Source organism: Impatiens glandulifera, chromosome 8 (genome assembly GCF_907164915.1).
Source record: "Impatiens glandulifera chromosome 8, dImpGla2.1, whole genome shotgun sequence".
Lineage (NCBI taxonomy): Eukaryota > Viridiplantae > Streptophyta > Magnoliopsida > Ericales > Balsaminaceae > Impatiens > Impatiens glandulifera.
The window spans coordinates 43,177,627-43,201,078 of NC_061869.1; the positions used below are offsets into that span (position 1 = coordinate 43,177,627).

Here is a 23,452-nt window from a genome sequence, read left to right on the forward strand (position 1 = left end):
TGGAATGGGAGAGCATATTTCTCATCCGTTTTAACATTGTTCTATTCATCCTCTCTACCACTCCATTTTGTTGTGGAGTGTTGGGCACAACCTGTTCATATCGAATACCATGCTCTTTGAAATAATTATCAAATGAGCCTATGTACTCTCCCCCATTATTTGATTGCACCCTGATCAATTTTCATAATGTCTCTCTTTCAACCAGCTTCAGAAAGACCTCAAATATTGTTTCAACCTCATCCTTGGACTTTATACCATAAGGCCCAAACCTTCCTAGATGCATCATTTATGAAGGTTACAAAATAAGAAGCATCACCTATGGATTTAATCTTCATAGGACCACAAACATCTGTATGGACCAGTTCAAGGACATTCTTTTTTAGTTCCACTTCTGACATACTGAAGGAGACTCTGTTCTGCTTACCCTTCAAGCAATGCTCATACTTTTCAAGATGAGCATCCTTGAGATTCGACAACTCATTCCTCTTGATAAAAAACATTTAACCCATTTTCACTAATGTGACCTAGTCTCTTGTTCCATAACTCAGAGGATGACTCCATCACGACAGAATATGCTGCATCATAGACAATTTTAAAATTTGTCTTGTATAAGAAACAACATTTCTTACCTCGTTTAATAACCAATGAACCCTTTCTTAGCTTCCATGCTCCACCACTAAAAACATTATGGTAGCCTCCATGATGGAGCTTACTTGCTGAAATCAAATTAGTTTTCAACTCACGAGCACGTCTTACATCTCTCAATGTCAGGAAATAGCCCATGTTTGTCTCGATTCAAACATCACCAAGACCAACTATCTTGGACACAACACTGTTACCCATGCGAACCTCACTATAATCATCAGTTTTGTAGGACAAGAAGTAACCTTTGTGTGGACTAACATGGAATGATGCACCTGTGTCAACAATCCATGTTGTTTCATTTGAAGATGTGCTAAGAAAAGAGTCTTGACAGTTAGAAGTATATGTCAGTTCACCGTCTAAAGAATAAATAGATGTATCTGCACTTTATTCTTTCTTTTCTCTATGCTTCACTGTACCCTTTGCTTTATCATTTTTAAATTTCTAGCACTCGTTTGTCCAATGACCCATTTCGCCACAGTAATGGCAAACACCATCCTTATTTGGAGCTCTAGACTAGCTTCTAGACTTGCCCCTACCTCGAAACACTATTATCCTTTGATCTTCATCTATCAGTCACCAACATATCAGACTTAGAGGGTTTATCCTCCTTTCGATTCTCCTCATCAAGTAAGGAACTGGTGACAAATGTAATGTTGACTTTACCATTTGGTGCTGAGTTGTTGAGAGTAATAATAATTGTCTCCAACTTGTAGGCAAAGATCCATGGACTAAAAGTTCTTGCACCTCATCATCAAAGTTTATCCTCATACTATTTAGCAATTGATTTATTATCAATGTACTTCATATTCACCAGCCTTCGTACCAGTGCTATTTTATTCTATGCTGACATCCCAGCGTAGAGAGCTTCAAGTTTAATCCACACATCATACGCCGTAGTTTCGTTCTCAACATGGTGCACAACATTTATACCAACCTAGGAACGAATAAAGCTACATGCGTTTCTATCTGTCTTTTGTACTCTCAGGTCTAACACCCTCATTTTCAATCGCTTCATTTAAATCATCTAAAACTAATAGATCATTAATCATTAGTTTCCATTTCCTGTAGTTCGTACCATTCTGACTCACCATATTAGGTCTAGATTTCCTCATTATTACTGCCTTAATAACTGATAAAAACCCCAGCAAAGAAACCAATTAATCTCCTCTTTGAATTTCATCGGGTAATCAGTAGAGCACTCTACTCCAATGTTAAAACAGATAACTAAACAACACCGCTCTAACACCACTGTTGGGTTTTGCAACAACAAAACTACAAATCTTATTATAAATCAAACCTAAATCAAATCAGTTTCCAAATTTATCTATGACAAACAACAAATTTACCAAGAACTGAAATAGCACAAAATAAATGACAACATAATATACGTGGTTTGGTCAAAATCAACCTACGTCCACAGGGGGGATAAATTTCACTAAATCAAACAAATGTCAATAGTAGAAACTTACATACCCTACTCTCAAATGAAAGAAGTGATTATACTAGGAATGATTAGAATACTCCACTATCAAAAGCTCCCCCAATCTTTCTCTCTACATAGCAAAGAATAAGAAGGAAACCAGAAAATCCTAGATCTATTCACTCTCTCTCAACCTTACTGTGTCTTGAGAAAAATACTAAAAAATATGTTTATACTCTAACCCGTTTTTATATCAGAAAACTCTGACCCGTTTACCCAGAATTTAATACCCACCCACAATGGCAAGGAACACCTCAACATTTTAATAGTTTTCAAAGTGATCCCGATTCACTAGTAATAGATGATGTAAGGCCTTATTTCATGAATTATATGGACCTTGTTTGATCCTGAGAATTTTGGATAACTTGTCAATATAACCTTGTTTGATTTAATTTATTGAAACGTTAGTTATTTTGGGTACAAAGATATTAAATAATATATTTAGTTTAGTTTCCATATGTATCTGTATCTAATAGTAACATAAATAAAAAGTGTTTTCAAATGGAGGCAGGTTTTTAGCCCATTTTTTATATTGATTCTATCCAACTCAAATTTTGTTTTCTAGCTAGCCTAAAATTAAATTTGTGATCCAACTGCACTTCTTTTACCAAACAGAAGTGCGTGCTTCACAAAACTTTGGATCAGGTTTCAGTACAACTATCTTTCTTTCTTTGCCAAGTGAAGAAAGAAAATCCAATACATATAGAAATTTGGCATTTCTAATTAAGATTGAGATACAACTGCAAATTTTCTGGAAAAAAAACTAGTTTTTGAATCAGTTAGTCATCTATAACCATCTAACACCTTTCTTTTATTTATTTTGTTTTTATTATTAACTTTCTTCCATCATCATAGATAGTGTGCAGGCGGTAACAGAGGATAATCCTTAACTATAGAACCTAAGGAAAGTAAATATCAAGCTACAAAACCAAAAGTATATCCATTACAAATTCCTTTCTTTGTGACGACCTAGTGGCCCAGATTTATAGAGTCATCACATGATAAGGTTCTATAATGATGTTCTAACACATGACATGGTCAAGTGAAAAGGTTTCACCTCAGCTAGTTAATAATGTTGTTTGTGTGAGTTTTCTGAAAAATCTTTTCATTATATGTTTAGATTATTTAGTATTTTGATATTTTAATTGATAAAATGAGTTATTAATTTCATTGTTGAAATTATATGTGTTGTGATAAGGGATTATTTTGAAATAACCAAATAATTTAAGATAAACAAGTTATAAATAGAACTCAAGAATGGAAAGCAACTTAAAGAAATAAATTATTGGTGAGAAGCTCAAGAAAATAATATTAGCTCACTTCTGGAAGTGTTCCAGTATATTAATAGGCGGGATGAACCAGAGGGTATTGACTAAAGTTTGGAGATATGAACAAGTCAAATGACTTTAATAATAGGTCTAATTAGAAAAATGACCTAACATTAATAATATTTTCCAAAATGATTTTTTTGGCCTGTGAGATATCCATAGTATCCTTAATGGGTTTTTGGGCTGTCAAACCCACTCATTACTTCTTTTCATCTTCTCTCTACCTAAACCCTAAACATTAGCGGCCAACAGTGGATCTCGTTGCACCGGTCCTAGAGATTCTATATTCTCAAGAATAGGTCTTATTCAAAACGTCGACCTTGGTCAGGATATCGGTCCTGATAAAGCTGGACATAGTCACACCAGTCCTAGAGTTTCTCATAATGCTACCGTACCTAGCCATATTGACCATGTTAAGACTTGCTACTACCGGTCCTGATGTAAAATGTTCTGGTTCTAAAGTTTCTTGAATTCAAAGATATATGGGACGGGAATACTTGGCCCATATGAAACAAACAAAATTGGGTCTGATAGCACTCCAATAGGTCGTGAGTTCACTCTTCACAATTCGAGGAATGCAAGCAGAACCAAAAAAGCAATGTCATCAGAATTTGAAATGACCCAATCCATGGGCTTAGAGCTACCTTTCGAGATAATGAACAAGAAAATCTTTGACAAAAAAATATTGAAAAACCAACAAGCAATAAAGAAGCTCTTGAGAATGAACTGGAAAATATTGGGTTTTGTGAAATTAAAAGATCAAGTGCAGAAGAAGACAATTTGGTCTTGAATAAGGCAGTGAGCCTTGGTTCTGAAGTAGGGCGAATTAAAATCGATAAAAGACATGAATCTAGTAGTGAAGAGGGTCAAAGTCAGAAAATACCTACTAAAGAAGAACAAGCTGAAAAGCAAAGACAAAGCAGAAAAATCCTGAATCCAGAAGCCACCGACTCTATAACAGGAGAAGATGAGATCTATGTGAGATAACACCCACTCAATATGAATAGTATTCTATATAATCAAGCTGTAGCCATTGAGGATAGCGAAACAAGTGATGCTTACGATTTCTTTGATGAAGAGGTTCAGTACAGTCTAGAAAGTCAGGAACACAACACTTATATACATTCATGAATATAGTGACATGGAATATAAGGGGACTCAATGACCCTCTGAAATGCAAAGAAATCAGGAGGATCATTGAGAACCAGAAGATCACTATTATGGGTATTCTTGAGACAAAAGTCAAAAGCCGGAACGTTGAGAAGGTTAGCAAGCTGTGTATTGATCGCAACTGGGTAATCATTCACAACTCAAATGACAAAACATGCAGAATCTGGGTTATCTGGGATAACAAAGTTGTTGAAGTCATGGCTCTCATTTTTAATGATCAAGCAATCCTGGTGGAGGTTAAAGACAGAATCACAGGAATCTTGTTTAATCTTTCTATTGTTTATGCTAGCAACTCAAGCACTGACAAAAGACTCCTCTAGAATTGTCTTAGAAACTGGATCGGTAATGATAAATCTTGGGTTGTCCCGGGTGATTACAACGTAACTAGAAACAAATCTGATCAGAGCCCAGAATCTGAAATAACTCGGGATACGATTGACTTTAATGAGTGTATCAGAGATATGGGTTGTATCGAGCCTACTAATTCTGGAAATTTCTTCACTTGGTCTTCTACGAGAGGGAATGAGCAAAGTAGAAGAAGTCGAATTGACAGATGTCTGGTAATGAGAACTAGATTAACCAATTTCCGAGAAGTCAAATTCATGTTCTGAATCCAGGTATATCTAATCACTGCCCGATTAAATTGTTCTAGAAAAAGGAAGAAAGGTTCAAAAGTACCTTTAAAATTTTCAATTTCTGGATGGAAAACGACAAATTCAAGGGTATTCTCGAAAGCGTATGGTCTACAGATGTCAGGGGATCCAACATGTATAGGGTTTCTGAGAAGTTTAAACTCTTGAAGAATCATCTCTAAAGTTTGACAAGAAGAAGTTCAGCAATATCTCCAATAGAGTTCTGGCTGCTAGAGAAGAATTGGAAGAAGTTCAGAAAAGGTTATTAAGGGATGAGAATGATGAACAATTCAATGAAACAGAAAGGGATGCGCTTGAAAATTTAAGGAAGTTGAGTCTTCTTGAAGAGAATTTTATTAGACAAAAATCAAGACAGAGCTGGCTGTCGTTGGGTGACAAAAACACAGTTTTCTTCTACAGAAAATGCAAGGCTAGAAACATGAGAAACAATGTATACAGGCTGAAGAATGATGATGGTGAATATGTTCATGGTCAAAAGGGTGTACAAGATTTGGCTATCGATTTCTATAAGCAGCTTATGGGTACAAGAAAGCAGCATAATAGTCACCTGAATACCTTATATCAGATTATTGATAGGAAAATTTCTGAAGAAGATAGTCGCGAGTTGATAAGGGTGGTCACGAGGGTTGAGGTTAAAGAAGCTCTGTTTAGTATAGATGGGAATAAAAGCTCGGATCCTAATGGGTTTAATGCAAAGTTCTTCAAAGACAATTGGTCGGTTGTGGGTAAAGACGTTACTGATGGAATTCTGGAGTTTTTCAAGATGAAGAAGATGTTAAAGCAATGGAATACAATGGTCTTAACCTTGATCCCCAAAACTGCGGTACCCGAGAAAGTACAAGATTTCAGACCAATTTCCTACTTTAATATGATTTATAAAATAATTTCAAAAATCATTTCTAAACAATTTAAAAATGTCATAGGAAAAAGTATAAATCTTAATCAATCTGCATTCAACCCCAGTAGGACAATCTGTCATAATATTCTTCTCATGCAAAGCCTTTTAAAAGGCTACGGGAATAAGAAAATATCCCTGAGAGTGGCTTTCAAAATATATATCAAGAAAGCTTTCGACTCTGTTAAATTGGAAGCCATTTGAGATTTTTCCTATGATTTTCCTATGATTTTTATTCATTGGATTATGTAGTGCGTTTCATCATCCTGATTTGTTGTTAGTGTCAATGGAGTGCACGGAGGCTATTTCAAGGGTGAAAACGAGGTAAAGCAAAGGGACCCCCTGTCTTCTTATATTTTCGTAGCTATCATGGAGATCTTTGAGAGCATCTTCGCGATGTTCCGAAAGAATCGTCCATACATCTTTCATCCATTCTGTGAGGTAGAGGAGGTAACCCATTTATGTTTTGCTGACGATTTGTTCATTCTAGAGAACGCAGACATTGATTCCATTAAAACTATTAGGGATGCACTAACGTTCTTTTCTGAGGTTACAGGTTTAACTATTAATGAAAGCAAAAGTGTGGCATTTTATGGAGGCGTAAATGACGAAACGAAGCAGGACATCTTCAACATCATAGGCATCAAGGAAGGAAGTTTTCCCGTAAGGTACTTAGGAATTCCGTTAACCGCGAAGCTGATCGAGGTCTCACATTACAAGCCACTAATTGAAAAGGTAAAAAACACGATATCTGGCTAGGCAGCGAAAAAACTTTCTTATGCAGGGAGGATCGAACTTATCAAAATAGTGGTCATGGGCATAGTTGGCTACTGGGCACAGCAAATGGTCATTCCGAAGAAGGTAATGAAGGAGCTCGATACACTGATGAGGAACTTTATTTAGGGCAGTAGCGGAAGAGGAGGAAAAAAAGTCAAATGGACCACTCTTTGCAAACCGAAGGACGGGGGAGGCATTGGCTTGAAGAACTGTATCGAGTGGAACAAGGCTCTCACCTTCAAGCATCTGTGGGCTTTAGAGCGCAATCAGTAGTCACTATGGATCAAATGGGTGCATACGAGGTTTATGAAATACGAAACTAGCATCTGGACCTGCAAAATTCATGAAGGTATGAGCTAGTCTCTAAATAAGATTCTTAAACTAAGAAGCGATATTGCAAATCTATATGACATCCGGCAAGGGGACGGGAAAGGCACTCTATTCTTGCACGAACCCTGGTTCGAAAACTAGTCTATCATCCACAAGGAGGAGTTTCAAAATTCCCGCATCAGAAGGGACTACACAGAAGCGAAAATCAAAGACATTAAAGACGGAAATTGGGACTCACTCTTGAGAAGAAATCCAGAACGACAGAGGATACTTGAGCATATAAGTAACAAACAACTACACGACAGACCGGATATTCATGAATGGAAAGTTGAGGACAATGGGAAGCTGGTATCGAAGAAAATATTGGAGGTAACCCAGGAAAAAGCACAGAAAGTATAATGGGCTCCCCTTGTATGGTCAACGAAGATAATCCCTAAACACCAGATCATCCTATAGCTCGCCTTCTAGGAAAGACTCAACACTCGTGATCGAATCAACAAGTATATGAGCATCCCGGACACAAACTGTCTTCTATGTAGAGGAAATGAAGAAACCATAGATCACCTATTCGGGAGCTACTGTATTGCTTCAGATCTTTGGGACAGATTCTATAAAAGCCTAGAGTTGATCAGTTTCCCGAGTGAATGGAATGAAATCAAAGATGCAGCACTACTCAAAGCCAAGGGAAATAGATTTGCAAGAAGCGTGTTCAAGTGCGGCTTTGGAGCAGTGGCGTATAACATTTGACAAGAACTAAATGCAAGGGTATATGACAGAACCCACAGGAGCGTTGAAGAGTTATGGAAATATATTGTATCGCATTGCAGCGCCCTCGCGGGAACGTGGACAAGAATTCCAAGCACGGAGTAGAACTGGAATATCTATAGGAACTGGAATTTACCGTTTTTTAAACTCACTAGAATTGAAAGCATTGTAATTAGATAATTCATTTACGTTTTTATCTTTTTAGCTTTTACTCAAAATGTTACGACTTCAAAATCATTCTAGGCCAGTCTAGAATGATCTCTTAAACTCGTGGGTTTTTTTTCCCATTTTTGGGAATTTTTAATGAAATGACGCTAAGTCGTTTTCCCAAAAAAAAAAAACAGTGGCTCTCGTTCATTCACACGACTCTCCAACTTCACGTTTATATTAGTAGTGATTTCTCCCATAGTCAATGTATTTCTCCCTGAATCTCTCTTTCGCATTCTCCATGGATCTCTCTTTCGCATTCTCATTGAATCTTTCTTTTGCATCACGCAAAATATGTGTAAATTTGAGACACGTAATGTCGATTGATTGGTCGGTCACATTTTGCCTCTTTCTTCGTCTAGTGTTTCTTCGTTAAGTGTTTTATTATTGCTGACCTGGATATATCTTTCATCATCTGGTAGGGTCGGGAAGACGTCTTGATGAATCAATAAACATCATGTGGAGCCTTACATTCTGATGAAGATTTTTTTTGTTAGAGTTCTTGTTCTTCGTCCATTGTTTTATTTATTGCTCGACATTTATTACTCTATAGGTATGTGAATCGTAAGTTTAACAATCGGTATAAGGCTATCAATGGAGCTGATTTCTTAACTATATTAAGTTTAGTTTGATGACAGAACATTCACTATGTTGGAGAGGTTCCTTTACACTTTAGGGGTTAAACTTTATTATTCACATATTATAGTGTGCTTCATCAATTCGCGTAAAATTTCTTCTAGTTAGATTTTAATTGGATTATTTAATTGATATGTAATGTTAGCACTACATTCTATTCTTCAAGATCCTTAGACACGATAAGAGAATTTATTTTGTGGCCTAGTGAGTGTATTGTTTGCCACAAAAGGATAATGATGTTAAATTTCGTGCCATTTTCTTTGAGGTTTAACAGCTATCTACCCTTGGTGTTAAAGGGAGAACTACGAGAAGCCAACCCTAGTACGAGAGGACTATGATGAAAACACTTGATGATTTGCAGTGAACTAAATGTTTTTGTTGAATATGATCATATATGCTTGAGATGTAAGGGATAAATATAAAAAATTCTATTCGTTTTTCATTCTTTTGTAAGTTGAACATTGAAATGTCAGTTTGGTGATGGACTAAATGCCTCACTTCTACTTCTAATTTATATTACACAAGTTGTTATACATTGTATTTCTCAATATTATTAGTATAGTAATCAATCCTTGTAGATATAGGGTACATCAGGACAATAATAATTCCAAAGCCTCAGCGTGCCTTTTTATAGAATGGTTGATTGATGTGTTCTTGTTTATGATTTTCGTGAAATATGTATAGTTTGTGACGCACTATACTTTCTGGAAATATTTGTGGAATGTTATGCATATTTCCTCTGCACTCCTAGAAACTTAACTTACCAAGATTTTATGCAAAGGTTCTTCTTATCCAGAATCAAGACAGAAGAAACATATCAAGATGCACTATTTTGATCTTAACCATTTAATTTAATTACAAAAAACCTAAGTATCACGGATTCTCAAATAATATTTGATTCGAATATGGATATGATACGGAAAAACAAGTATCAGATACGAAAAAAGAGACATCGTTGAATTTTTATGCGGTTGACTGTTAGGATTTGTATCTCCCAAATCCGACCTGTTTGAAAACATTCTGTAAAAACACAAGAAAGAAGAACACAAGAACACACAGATTTATAGTGGTTCACTCAAATTGAGCTACATCCACTTCAGCCACCACCAGATTTACTATTAAGAAAAAGAAGTAATACAGAGTTTTTGCCTCACACTTTATCTCTCTAGAATTTTGTCTCTAAATGTAAACCCTTAATAATCACATATTTATAGGGTAAACATTCAGGTAATAAACCTAAATAACTTTGGTCAGGCCCAAGCCCAAAACCAAAAAAAGAAAACCCAATAAACTCTAATTAATAATTTAGAATTTATTATAAGTGTAGGCTCCATAACTCAACAATCTCCCACTTGGAGACTAACTTCATCATCTCTCGATCGGTAGTGGCTTTCCATTTGGTTTCTTAACGAAGAAGACCAACTGAAGTTGCACACAACTTCAGTTTCTCATTTGTCACAGTTTTCGTCAACATATCAGCTGGATTCTCACTCCCGGGAATCTTCTCAAGAGCTAATACTCCATCTTCTAAAGTTGACCGGATGAAATGATAACGAACCTGTATATGCTTCGTCCTGCCATGATAAACAGGATTCTTTGCCAAATGAATGGAACTTTTAATGTCGCATCGCAACACACTTCCCTCGTAGTCTTGACCCAATTCTCGCAAAAAGGGTTTTAACCACATCATTTCCTTAGCAGCTTCTGTCACAGCAACATACTCTGCCTCACAACTAGAAAGAGCAACAATCTTCTGTAATTTTGAAACTCAACTAATTGTAGTACCTCCCAGAGTATAAATGTACCTTGTTGTGCTCTTCCTACTATCAACATCACCACCATTGTCAGCATCAACATATCCTTCCAAACCCATATTAGACTTTCAAAAACACAAAGCGAGACCCGTACTTCCTCTTAAGTATCGTAGTATCCACTTTACTGCTTCCCAATGTTGTCTACCCAGATTGCTCATGAATCTGCTAACAACTCCCATTGCATGTGCTATGTCTGGTCTTGTGCAAACCATCGCATACATAATACAACCAATGGTAGAGACATACGGAATAGTTGCCATGTAATTTTTCTCCTCCTCTGTTGAAGGCGACTGATCTTTAGATAGTCTGAAGTGACTAGCTAAGGGGGTAGTAACTGGTTTTGCATCATACAAGTTAAACCTACTAAGAACTTTCTTCACATATTCTTCTTGTGAAAGCTTGAGAACTTTTTCATCCCTGATTCTCATCCCAAGGATTTGTTTAGCAGCACCCAAATCCTTCATTGCAAACTTTTCAGACAACTCTTTCTTGAGTTTGTTAATCTCATACAAGCTTGCTCCAGCAATCAACATGTCATCAACGTAGAGAAGAAGAATAATGTACGATTTATCAAACCTCTTGATATAGCATCAATGATCAACTTCACACCTCAAAAAATTGTTACTTTTCATGAAGCTATCAAACTTCTTGTACCATTGCCTTGGAGCCAGTTTCAAAACATACAGACTCTTCTGAAGCTTACACACAAGCTCATCTTTTCCTTTGATTTCAAATCCTTCTAGTTGTCGCATATAAATTTCTTCATCTAGATCACCATGAAGAAAAGCAGTTTTGACATCCATTTGTTGAAGATGAAGGTCTTCTTTCACAACCAAACTTAAAATAGTTCTAATTGTCATCAATTTAACTACTGGAGAGAAGATTTCATTGTAGTCAATACCTTCTTTATGTTGAAATCTTTTCACAACCAACCTTGCCTTGTACCTCATGATTTTATCATGTTCTTCTTTAATCCTGAAGATCCATTTGTTGTGAAGTGCTTTCTTTCCCTTTGGTAGCTCAGTGAGCTCCCAAGTCTGATTCAACATTAAAGAGTCCATCTCATCTTTCATCGCAGACTCCCACTTAACCGATTCATCAGATTGTATTGCTTCCTCACAGCATTCAGGTTCACCTCTATTTGTCAACAAGATATAGTTTAGAGATGGAGACCACCTCTCAACTGGTTTTCGATTCCTTGATGATCTTCTCAACTATATAACCGGTGTTTGCTGATTTACCTCTAGGGCCACGTTCTCAACGATTTCATCTTCAATAACACATTGTTCTTTTTCGACAACCGGTATATATTCAGCTGAAAAGTCTCTCAAATCGACTGTATCAGTCTGTTCCAACTTGGAATCACCATCTGATGTCTTCCCAACACAATCTTTGTAGAGAACCTGTTCATTGAAGATAACATTTCTGCTACGAATGATCTTCCGATTTTGATTATCCTAGAAACGATAACCAAACTCGATATCACCATAACCAATGAAAAAACATTTATTAGACTTTGGATCAAGCTTGCTCCTATCACATTCATTAATATGAACATATGATAAACAACCAAACACTTTCAAATAAGAAAGGTTTACCTTTTTATTGCTCCAAGCTTCTTCGGGAATTCTGAATTCAAGAGGAACAGAGGGTCCCCTGTTTATCAAATAGACAGCAGTATTAATAGCTTCTGCCCAGAAGGTTTTAGGCAGCCCTGCATGCAATCTCATGCTTCTAGCACGCTCGTTCAATGTTCGATTCATTCTTTCAGCTACTCCATTCTTTTGAGGCGTTCGGGGAACAGTCTTCACCATACTGATCCCATTCTAAGCACAATACTCTTTGAAATCTGAATTGATATATTCACCTTTGTTGTCGGATCTCAAGCACTTAACTTACTGATTTGTTTCATTTTCAACCAAAGCCTTCCACTTCTTGAAAATAGCAAATACTTCAGACTTGTGCTTCATAAAGTAAACCCATACTTTTCTTGTTGAATCATCTATAAAAGTCACATAGTAGTATGATCCGCCAATAGAGGAAACAGGTGCAGGTCCCCACACATCAGTGTGTACCAACTCTATTCTTTCTTTCTTGAGCTCCTTCCCAGTTTTTAAGAAACTCACTCGTTTGTGTTTTCCAAGAATGCAGTTTTCACATAACTGATGTTCAACAGACTTCAGTTCTGGAATCTGTCCATTCTTCAAAAGAATTTTCATTCCTTTTTCGCTCATATGGCCCAACCTGCAATGTCATAGGTCACTGTTCTTCGAGTCATCAATTACAGCAGCAACTGTTTCTCTACAAGTTGAAGTCGTGTATAACGTTCCAGTTTTGTGACCTCGAGCAACAACAATTGCTCCTTTAGTCACCTTACATGCACCTTTTCCACAACTGAAACAGTGACCTTCTTCATCTAGTTGTGTAACAGAAATCAGATTGCGCATTAAACCGAGAATGTGTCTCACCTTATTAATCTTCCAAACAGAACCATTTTCCATCTTCAATTTGATGTCCCCCATGCCTAAAATATCCAGTGGCTAACCATCTGCGAGATAAACTTTCCCACAGTTTCCAGCCACATAATTCTCCATTAATTCTTTATGGGCAGTGGTGTGAAAAGACGCTCCCGAGTCCAAAACCCATGAATCTATCGGGCTATCAACAACCAGAAGTAATGCATCAGTGACAGATTCTGTAACAACGTTGGCTGCATCATTTTTATCATCACCATTTTTCTTCGGTGCTTTGCAGTTTCTCTTTAAATGACCCTGTTTACCGCAATTCCAACAATCAAATGTCCGCCCAGACTTGGACTGACTCCTCCTGCTCCTTGACATATATCTGATCTTACCTCGGTTGAAATTTCTATCATTACCTCTTCCCCTATTTTCCACATTCAGAGCAGAACCTTTGAATGTTTCACCAGAATCAATTTTACGAACCTCTTCAGCAAGAATATGATATCTAACTTCAACAAATTTCAGTTTAGCATTTCCAACTGAATTACTAATTGCTGCCCTCATAGGTTCCCAACTATTTGGTAGATATGCTAATAAAATCAGGGCACTAACTTCATCCCCGAAATCAATCTCAACAGATAGCAATTGATTCACAATTGTATTGAATTCATTCAAATGAGTAGTGACAGAAGTACCATCTACCATTCTTAAGTAAAAGAGTCTTTTCATTAAGTGTACCTTGTTGTTAGTAGATGGTTTCTCATACATATCAAAAAGAGCTTTCATCAGACCCATGGTGGTCTTCTCCTTTGCTACATTGTGAGCAACTGTCTTGGCTAACGTCAATCGGACAACTCCCAAAACCTGTCTATCAAGGAGTTTCCATTCAGCTTCATCCATCTTCTCTAGTTTCTCACTCAAAGGAACATGAAGCTTCTTTCCATATAGATAATCTTCAATCTGCATTCTCCAGAAGGCATAATCTGTCCCATCAAATCTTCCAATTCCATGTCCTATACTGTTCTCACTTGTCATTGTTTCCAATGCTCAGATCTAGAACAGCTGCTCTGATACCAGTTGTTAGGATTTGTATCTCCCAAATCCGACCTGTTTGAAAACAATCTGTAAAAACACAAAAAAGAAGAACTCAAGAACACACAGATTTATAGTGGTTCACTCAAATTGAGCTACATCCACTTCAGCCACCACCAGATTTACTATGAAGAAGAAGAAGGAATACAGAGTTTTTGCCTCACACTTTATCTCTCTAGAATTTTGTCTCTAAATGTAAACCCTTAATAATCACATATTTATAGGGTAAACATTCAGGTAATAAACCTAAATAACTTTGGTCAGGCCCAAGCCCAAAACCAAAAAAAGAAAACCCAATAAACTCTAATTAACAATTTAGAATTTATTATAAGTGTAGGCTCCATAACTCAACATTGACTAATCTGGTACTATTTAGACACGACTTGTATACGTTTTGGGTAATTTTTAAAAAATACAAATTTTAGGGGGACTTAGATTTTTAAAATAAAACTAACTCTAAACTAATATTTCTTATCTTGATTGAAACCTCCTATCTCATCTTACTTCGTCTCTCTCTTGCTCATCTGTTTAACCACTATACATTGATCGATAGTTGTCACCCCCATAGATCGACAACCTCCACTAACTTATACAGCTTCACTTCTTGCTTTCTTGCTTTCTTAGATTCATATATTCAACTGCTAAATATTAACTATATTTAGCTTATTTGGTATTTAGACTTTAGCCTAAATATTAATTATATTTAACCTATTTACTATTACTATTTAACCCATTTATTTAGTATATACTATTTATTCGATTGGCCCGATAAATATATTATGCATGTTCTTCATAGATAAACTTAAGATTAAATAAAGTTATTAACTAACTCTTAATATATTTTAATACTTTATAATTTTTTTAATTATTATTTTATATATATCTTAATAATTTTTAATAATATGTGTATCCTAAACGTATTGTATCCTATATTTTTAAAATTTGTCATATTGTCGTATTCATAACGTATTTGATACGATACACGTATTCGTATCCATGCAACTTAAAAAAAGACATACAACTATCATCATGATGTTGATGTTGTCTCTTCTTCCAAACAACACAACATCAGAACTTGACAATCATAATAACTTCTCCATTAATCTTCTTCTTTTAACATACAATAATTGTAACTCATTAATCTTTTTCTTTGAGTAAGACTTAGAGGATTGTAATTAAAATTAATAGTGATAACATCAAAAGGGTAATTGACGAAAATTAGTTCATTCTTATTCTATGTTATGTCATTTGGTGTAAATCAGCTCTTACGCCTAGAATGATTTCCGATTTCAGTGTGTATTCTTTTAGTTTGTGGTTTATTAAGCTGAACAATACAATAAAATACTATATATTTTCTTTGAAATTTTATGCTTTTTAATGCATTGCATTCTTTATAAGTCAGAGGAGAAACCCAAGAGATGAGGAGTATGAGAAAACTTCATGTTTTTAAGTTATTGATTTTATAGTATTTCGAAACTATATCCTTTAATCTACAAGAAAAACTCACATTTCATCATGCAGAAGTAAAATAACTTAATAATACAATAAGGTGATATTAGGTCGTGTGCTTTAACAAAAATGTTGTCATTTTTCTGCTGATTTTTGAGAATCTTGTTGATGACTACCGCTAATTCTTTCGAGCTATATTTTGTAGAAAATTTGATCTGCATGTAACACAATTAATTATATTAGAGGGAAAGGGCAAATACTATGTTTTGTTAATGTATATTTTTTAGGTAATAATTTACCGGATTTGACGAACATTATAAAATCATGACAAAAAAAATCGTGACAAACATTATATCAAAAATTGTGACGCGAAATACAAAATATATTTGCCAAGTTATTTCGTGTCACGCATAGACAATATGGACATTTCACGGGCCCAAAAAGTTATTTTGACAAACATTATCAGCCTTAAGTCATTTTTCTATATAGACCTATTATTAAGGTATTTGATCAAATTTCTTCACATAGTAAGGAAATCCAAAACATATTTGCCAACTTTTAACGAGAAGTTCTATCCCACCTGAATAAAAACTCAATCTCTACGGTGTTTCCCGTAAAGAGAACAAATTATTTGTTTAGAATTTATAATGGATTTTTTAACCTATTCCGGTATAAATTCAATTTATTAGATTAATTATAAATACATTCATTTTGATACTACAAATTATAAATAAATTATTTAATAGTTAATTTCTTATATTATTTATTAAATATTTAATTTATTTTGTTTCATATAGTATTAATTCTATTTAAATAATTTAATATTAGTAATAAATTTATATTAATTGATTGAAAATATAAATAAATTTGAGTTTTAAGATAAATATGAATATCTAATTTGATTTTAATGATTAATTGATTATATTGTTAAAAATATTTGAAAAACTAAAAAATAAAACATACCAAAAGAAATGTTATCTAATTATTTGTTCACAGCAATTTAAAAAATATAAAAATAAAATAAAATTCACAAAAGTTGTCATAGACGGTAAAGATTGAAAAAAAAAAAAACCTTTATGTGTATAATATGACTTTGTAAATCAAATTATTCAACTTCGAAAGTCTTGATGTTATAGTTATTAATGAATATATTTTTAACTGTCGGTTCAATAAAATTTATGACTTAAAGTTGTGAGTTTGAAACTTTATTTCCATTTAAAAAAAATAAGTATTTATCTTTTATAAAAGTTGTTGAAAAAGGAGTTTTACACATAACATGGTATCCATTTTTTATACTCTTTTTAATCTATTTATACCACTTTATCATTTTACTAGTAAATAAAACAAAGAGAAATGGGATTACTTTGTATAAAGTTGAGCCAGGTGTCCCTTAGCATAGTCCCCACCAATAAATTTTGTTTGTTGGGAAGATGAGCAAGGTTCTACATGGAGATGACTCATTGTGTGCACTTCAAATATGGAACGACAACCTCCTCACTATCTATATTTTACATTTATACCCCTACAACTACTCCAAATTTCCAATTATATATATTGATGTGCATGTTAGTATAATACCATATAAAAAAGATATAAAATCAATTTACACAATATAATTTTAATAACTGCACATTTCTAACATAAAAAAATGTTGCATGACTAATTTTATAATGGGAGAGGTGATAGATCAGTACTAAAAATATTATAAGGATCTTTATGCAGATAGATTGAATGAAATAGAAGATTGGTGGAACAGTTTGGTGAGGGAGGCGAAGATGAGAATAAGAATTATAAAGATATTATTTTTATTTTTATTTAAAGATATAAGGTCCGTTTGAAAAGAATGATTTGATTATAATGACGTGGATATGACATGACAAGAACTGCTGGAAAGAATTTTAACACCGTTAACGATATCCGTTAAGTTCAATAAATTTGATACTTTTTAACAAGTTTGTATACATAAATAAAATTTTAGAAGTTAATAAATAAATTTGACACTTTCATGCAAATTTATAAATAAAATTGACATTCTTCCCATTTTATAATATATTTAATTAGAACTTTGTTAAGAACAGAGTCACACAAACTGAGTTGATTTATATTTATGTGTTACTTAGATGATCCATGAATAACCTATAAAAAACAAATTAAAAAATATGTAATGAAAGGGCAAGAGGGTCATTATAATTGAACCATTAGAAAGAGCAAGCACTATGAATATTCATAGCAACTTTAGTGGTGATTCATAAAAGCAATTTTAGGTATGTGGACAATGATGTCATATTTTCCTTTGGTATTTTCACTTATATTTGAGATTTCTCAATGCATTTGGTTGTGATGATTTTAATGAAGAATTTTACTTAATATATTTGGTTGTGATGATTTTATTTGAGATTTCTCAATATATTTGAAAATTTGTAGTAGAAAGTATTATTATTTTTATTTGGTTTATTTATAGTAAAGTTTTATTGAAAATTGAAGACTAGGTACACTTAACATTGTTTCCATTAACTGTAGTTTATTTTACAAACTTCACAAGTCTTCACGGACCTGATATATCATTAGAATTTGGAAACATATCATAAACCTAATAAGATGTTTTTGTTCAATTATCATTATTATTATTTGTTTTTGACTAAGAGTACTCTTTTGAATTGAGTTTCTGTAATCCAAACTAGAATCTTCCTAAACGAGAGTGTGATTGTGGGTGGAAGCGGATCTATATAAGATTTCTATCGAGCTTAAGTACAGTCTAAAAATTAAAATTTATTATTTTTTAAACTTTTATGAATTCAAATCTTTTAAAATTTATAATAGACTATGGTAGTTTAGGTGTTTTGAGATCAATGGTATATAATACATTTTTTTTCAAATATCTAGTATTGGAATATAACTTAAATTATACAAATATTTAAATTTTTTCTTTAATGGTTTTCAAATGGGTGATATATAATTCTTGCAACTCCAAACATGGCCTAGTGGGCCAGTGGCAAAGGTCACTATATAAATAGGCCAACCGGCAAAGGCAATATCAAATTGAGCTCTCTAATATCAATTAAATCTTCTTCTATCGCTACTTCTTTTGTCTGATCAGAAACACATAAAAATGGGTAAATTCTGGGATGAATCTTTTCATGGTTCTTGAAGAGAGAGAGAGGATCTCCGATGAAGAAACTCACCGGCAAGTCACAGAAGGGGCTTGGACTCTTTTTTAGAGTCTTCTTGGCTATTATTGTAATTTGAAACTCTATTTCTTCATTTCTGTAATAAAAAAATGTTTTTTTTTATTGTTTGATGTGATCAACTTGTAAGTTAGTTCTGTTTTTGTATTTATTTAAAAATTAGATATTTAAATACAATGAAACTACTAATAACATTAAAATGTTTTTGATTGAAAATTAAGAGATTAACTAGCACGCAAGTTATCAAAAAGGTAAATAAATTCTTCAACTAACTAAAATTTCTTATAAGGAATCTTTTGAAAACCTTATTTTAATTTTCGTAATTAATAAAAGTAAGACAAATTAAATATTACTTATTCATGTTCTAAAGTTATTTTTGTTTTCTTAATTAATAAAAGTAAGACAAATTAAATATTGCTCTCATTTTTTATCTTTTAAGTTAACTTTTTTTATTCTATCAAAATATAGAATAATGTTATAAACCATTATTGAAAATAAATAGTTATAAATATTGTGTCAAGATGATTCATGAAGTTGACAAATTTAATTGAAAATAAAAGAATTAGTAATCTTATAAAAGTTTTAAAAATAAACAATGATGATTCAAGTGGAGAAAACAAGGTGAAAGTGGAGTAAACAAATTATTTTAAAACTATCCTTTTGTAATAATTATCCTATTTAAAAAAATTATTTAAATAAAAAGTTAAATTCATTTTATTTTTATTTGTTATGAAATATGTGTTAAAGTTAGATAAAACGTTTTTTAAATAAAAGTAAATAAAAAAATATTTTTTAATAAATTTTATAATCACGCTATAAAATAAATAAATAAATAAACTCTTTTATTTTAAGTAACAATAGTGATTTTTTGTAAAAATAGTTTATTTAAATAAAAAAAAAACGTTTAAACACACAACGATAAAAGCATAAACGAAAAAAGTTAAGGTACAAATTGAATACAATATTAAAATAATTAATTGAATCAAATATCTTCAAGAAACGCAATAAAATCTCCACACAAATCCATAGTTTCTCAGATCTAATCTCCGACATCGTCATGATAATGGTATTGTGAATAATCTTTAACAGTCTACATTCATTGTTAAAAGTTCTTCGAATTCTTTCCAACCAGATAGTCCATCATAAAATTATAGGGATAAACACTCATCTTTTAAGTCATGTATTTTTAGTCGCCACAATCCATGGCTCCAAATAGACACTAACAGTTTTTTACATAACTCATTGTATTCTAGACAAAATTCAAATTTTTTTTATATATTTGTAACAACGTGACAATTAAAAGTAGTTGAGAAGTCGTGTCAACCTCTTTATAACACATACGACTCATAATAATCATACATTTTTTATACATTTATCGTCACTTAGAATTATAACATAAAAATAAGACAAATTAAATATTACTTAATCATGTTCTAAAGTGATTAATAAAAGTAAGACAAATTAAATATTGCTCTCATTTCATTTTTTAATTTTATCTTTTTAGTTAACTTTTTTTATACTATCAAACTATAGAATAATGTTATAAATAGTGATTGAGAATAAATAGTTATAAATATTGTGTCATGATGATTCATGATGTTGACAAATTTATTGAAAAATATAAGAATAAGTAATCTTATAAAGGATTGAAAAACAAACAATGATGATTCAAGTGGAGAAAACAAGTTAAAAACAGATTATTTTAAAAGTATCTTTTTGTAATAATTATCAAAATAAAAAATTAAATTAAATTGGTTATATTTTTATAAAATAAATCATGCTATAAAATAAATTAATAAATAAACTCATTTATTTTGGGTGGATAGTGATTTTATTTTTGAAATTGTTCATTTAATTAAAAAAATGTTTAAACACACAACAATAAAAACATAATATAAAAAAAGTTATATACAAATTTAATACAATATTATAATAATTAATTTACTCGAAGTTTTTCAAAAGCACAATAAGATTTCCATATGAATTCATAGGTTTTTCGGATCTGATCTCCGACATCGTCAAGATAATGACATTGTGAATAATCTTTAACGACCTACTTTCATTGTTAAAAGTTCTCTAATTTTTTTCCAACCAGATAGTCCACAAAAAAATTATAGAGGTAGAGACTCATTTTCAAAGTCTCATATTTTTAGTCGCCCCGATCCATTACTCCCAATACCCACTAACAGTTTCTAGCATAACCCATTGTATTCTAGAAAAAATTCAAAAAAGATGCTATATACTTGTAACAACGTGACAATGTAAAGATAGATAAGAAATTGTCTCAACCTTTTTGTAACACATACGACAACGATTCACAATAATTATACATTTTTTTATACAACTAACGAGAATTTTACTGTGAAAATAAGACAAATTAAATATTACTTAATCATTTTAAAGTTAATTTTGTTTTCTTAATTAAAAGAAGTAAGACAAATTAAATATTTCTTTCATTTTTATCTTTTTAATTAACTTTTTTTATAATATAAAATATAGAATACTGTTATAAATAATGATTGAAAATAAATAGTTATAAATATTGTGTCAAGATGATTCATGAAGTTGACAAAGTCAATTGCAAAGTATAAGAATTAGTTATCTTATAAAAGTTTGGAAAATAAAGAATGATGATTCAAGTGGAGAAAACAAGGTGAAAGTTGGATAAACAAATTATTTTAAAACATTCCTTTTGTAATAATTATCATATTTTAAAAAATTATCAAAATAAAATTTTTAATTCATTTTATTTTTATTTGTTATAAAATATGTGTTAAAGTTAGATAAAACATTTTTAAATAAAAGTAAATAAACAAGCGTTATTTTTTAATAAATATTTTAATCACGCTATAAAATAAATTAATAAATAAACTCATTTATTTTAGATAACAATAGTGATTTTTTTTAAATGATATATTTAATTAAAAAAACGTAAGCACAATGATAAAAACATAACAGGAAAAAAGTAATATTCAAATTGAATACAATATTCGAATAATTAATTGACTCGAAGATCTTCAAAAGCACAAAAAGATCTCCACACGAATTATAGGTTTTCCGAATCTAATATCCTACACCGTCATGATAATGGTAATGTGAATAATTTAACGGTTTCATTGTTAAAAGTTTTCCGATTTCTTTCTAACCAGTAGTCTACCAGCAAATTATAAGGATAAAGACCCATTTTCTAAGTCTCACAATTTTAGCCGCCCCAATACATGCTTCCCAATAGCCACTAACATATTCTGGCACAACTCGTTGTAATCAAAACAAATTCACAAATTGTCGCAAGCTCTTGAACGGTTTCAAGTGCAGAAATGCTTGCTAGATTTGAAGTGGCAGATTCAAGACGGAAAGATGCAAAAATTAAATAACACAAGAGTTTTATGGATGTTCGGAGATAAAACTCCTACGTCACCCCTTATTTAATTTACAAAAAGATTCCACTAGAAGACTTTGGTTTATATAGCACCTATACAAACCCAGTCAGAACACAGGACTTAATAGTTTCCTGTTCTGAACTACTGTTCTGAACTCCTAGTACGCAGTCTATTGAACATACAACTTTTTGTTCAACTAACAATACTGATAATACTCTCAGCTTATACAATGTATGCTTTTTACAGTTAGAGAGAGAGTAAGAGAATGAAGAATTTTAAGAACTTCTAGAACTTGTGTGAGCACGTGAACTAGAGATCACCATTGTACTATGAAGGTCTTTTATAGTGAAGTGTAGAAACGCAAGTCTTATTCTTGGATTATGAAATGACCGGGAAAGATTCGTCGTACCTCAAATCTAGAAATTTGGGGATCCACTGTACCGAAAATACAGAGGTCCGTCGTTCATAAATCCAGGGATTCGACATTGTACTTTGATGTTGAGATGAAGGCAACAACCGAATATGATATGTTGATACGTGTCGATTTTCTAATAGTTGAACACTTGGTGGAAGTTGTAATAAGCTGACTAGGAAATCTGCTTTAGCGAATGTTGTTGTTCAGTATACTAATGAGCTATGCAGATAAGAAAAGCTCTTCTTCAAATTGCTGCTTAAGTAAGGCATATGCTCACGCTTTTTCAGAGTGCTGTTGAAGCAAGGTGTCTACTCGCACTTCTTCATACAACTGCTGAAGTAAGGCGTCAGATCGCACTTATTCAGACTACTGCTGAAGTAAGGCATCTGCTCGAGGTTCTTCAGACTGCTGCTGAAGCAAGACGTCTGCTCGTAGTGAGACGTATACTCGTGCTTCCTCAACTTGAGACGTCTTTTTGCGCTTCTTCAGCTTGAGACATTTTCTTGCGCTTCTTCAGCTTGAGACGTCTGCTCGCGCTTCTTGAGTTGTACCTGAGCATAAACATTTGCATAACTTGGTTTTATTCATTTATGAATTCATTATTAAAACTATGTCGTATTGATTAACCTTAGTTTTATTCACCTAAGTTCATTTTAATCAATTAATACATTTAATCTTAATTAATTATTTCTTTTTCTTCATTTTAGCTTATTCTAACAATTTTCCCCTTTTTTGATGATGTTAAAATAAGTTAAGAGAAGGAAATTGA

At 32.7% G+C, this 23,452-nt stretch overlaps 1 protein-coding gene across 1 annotated transcript in view; it reads left to right on the forward strand.

Annotated features, from left to right (window-relative positions):
* LOC124913358 (protein FAR-RED IMPAIRED RESPONSE 1-like) overlaps window positions 1-23,177 on the forward strand; it is a 28,586-nt gene extending 5,409 nt beyond the window's left edge. The window contains exon 2 of the mRNA XM_047453948.1: window positions 22,971-23,177. Coding sequence (XP_047309904.1) covers window positions 22,971-23,177 — 207 coding nt within the window. The remainder of the gene's footprint in view (window positions 1-22,970) is intronic.
* The last annotated feature ends 275 nt before the right edge of the window (window positions 23,178-23,452 follow it).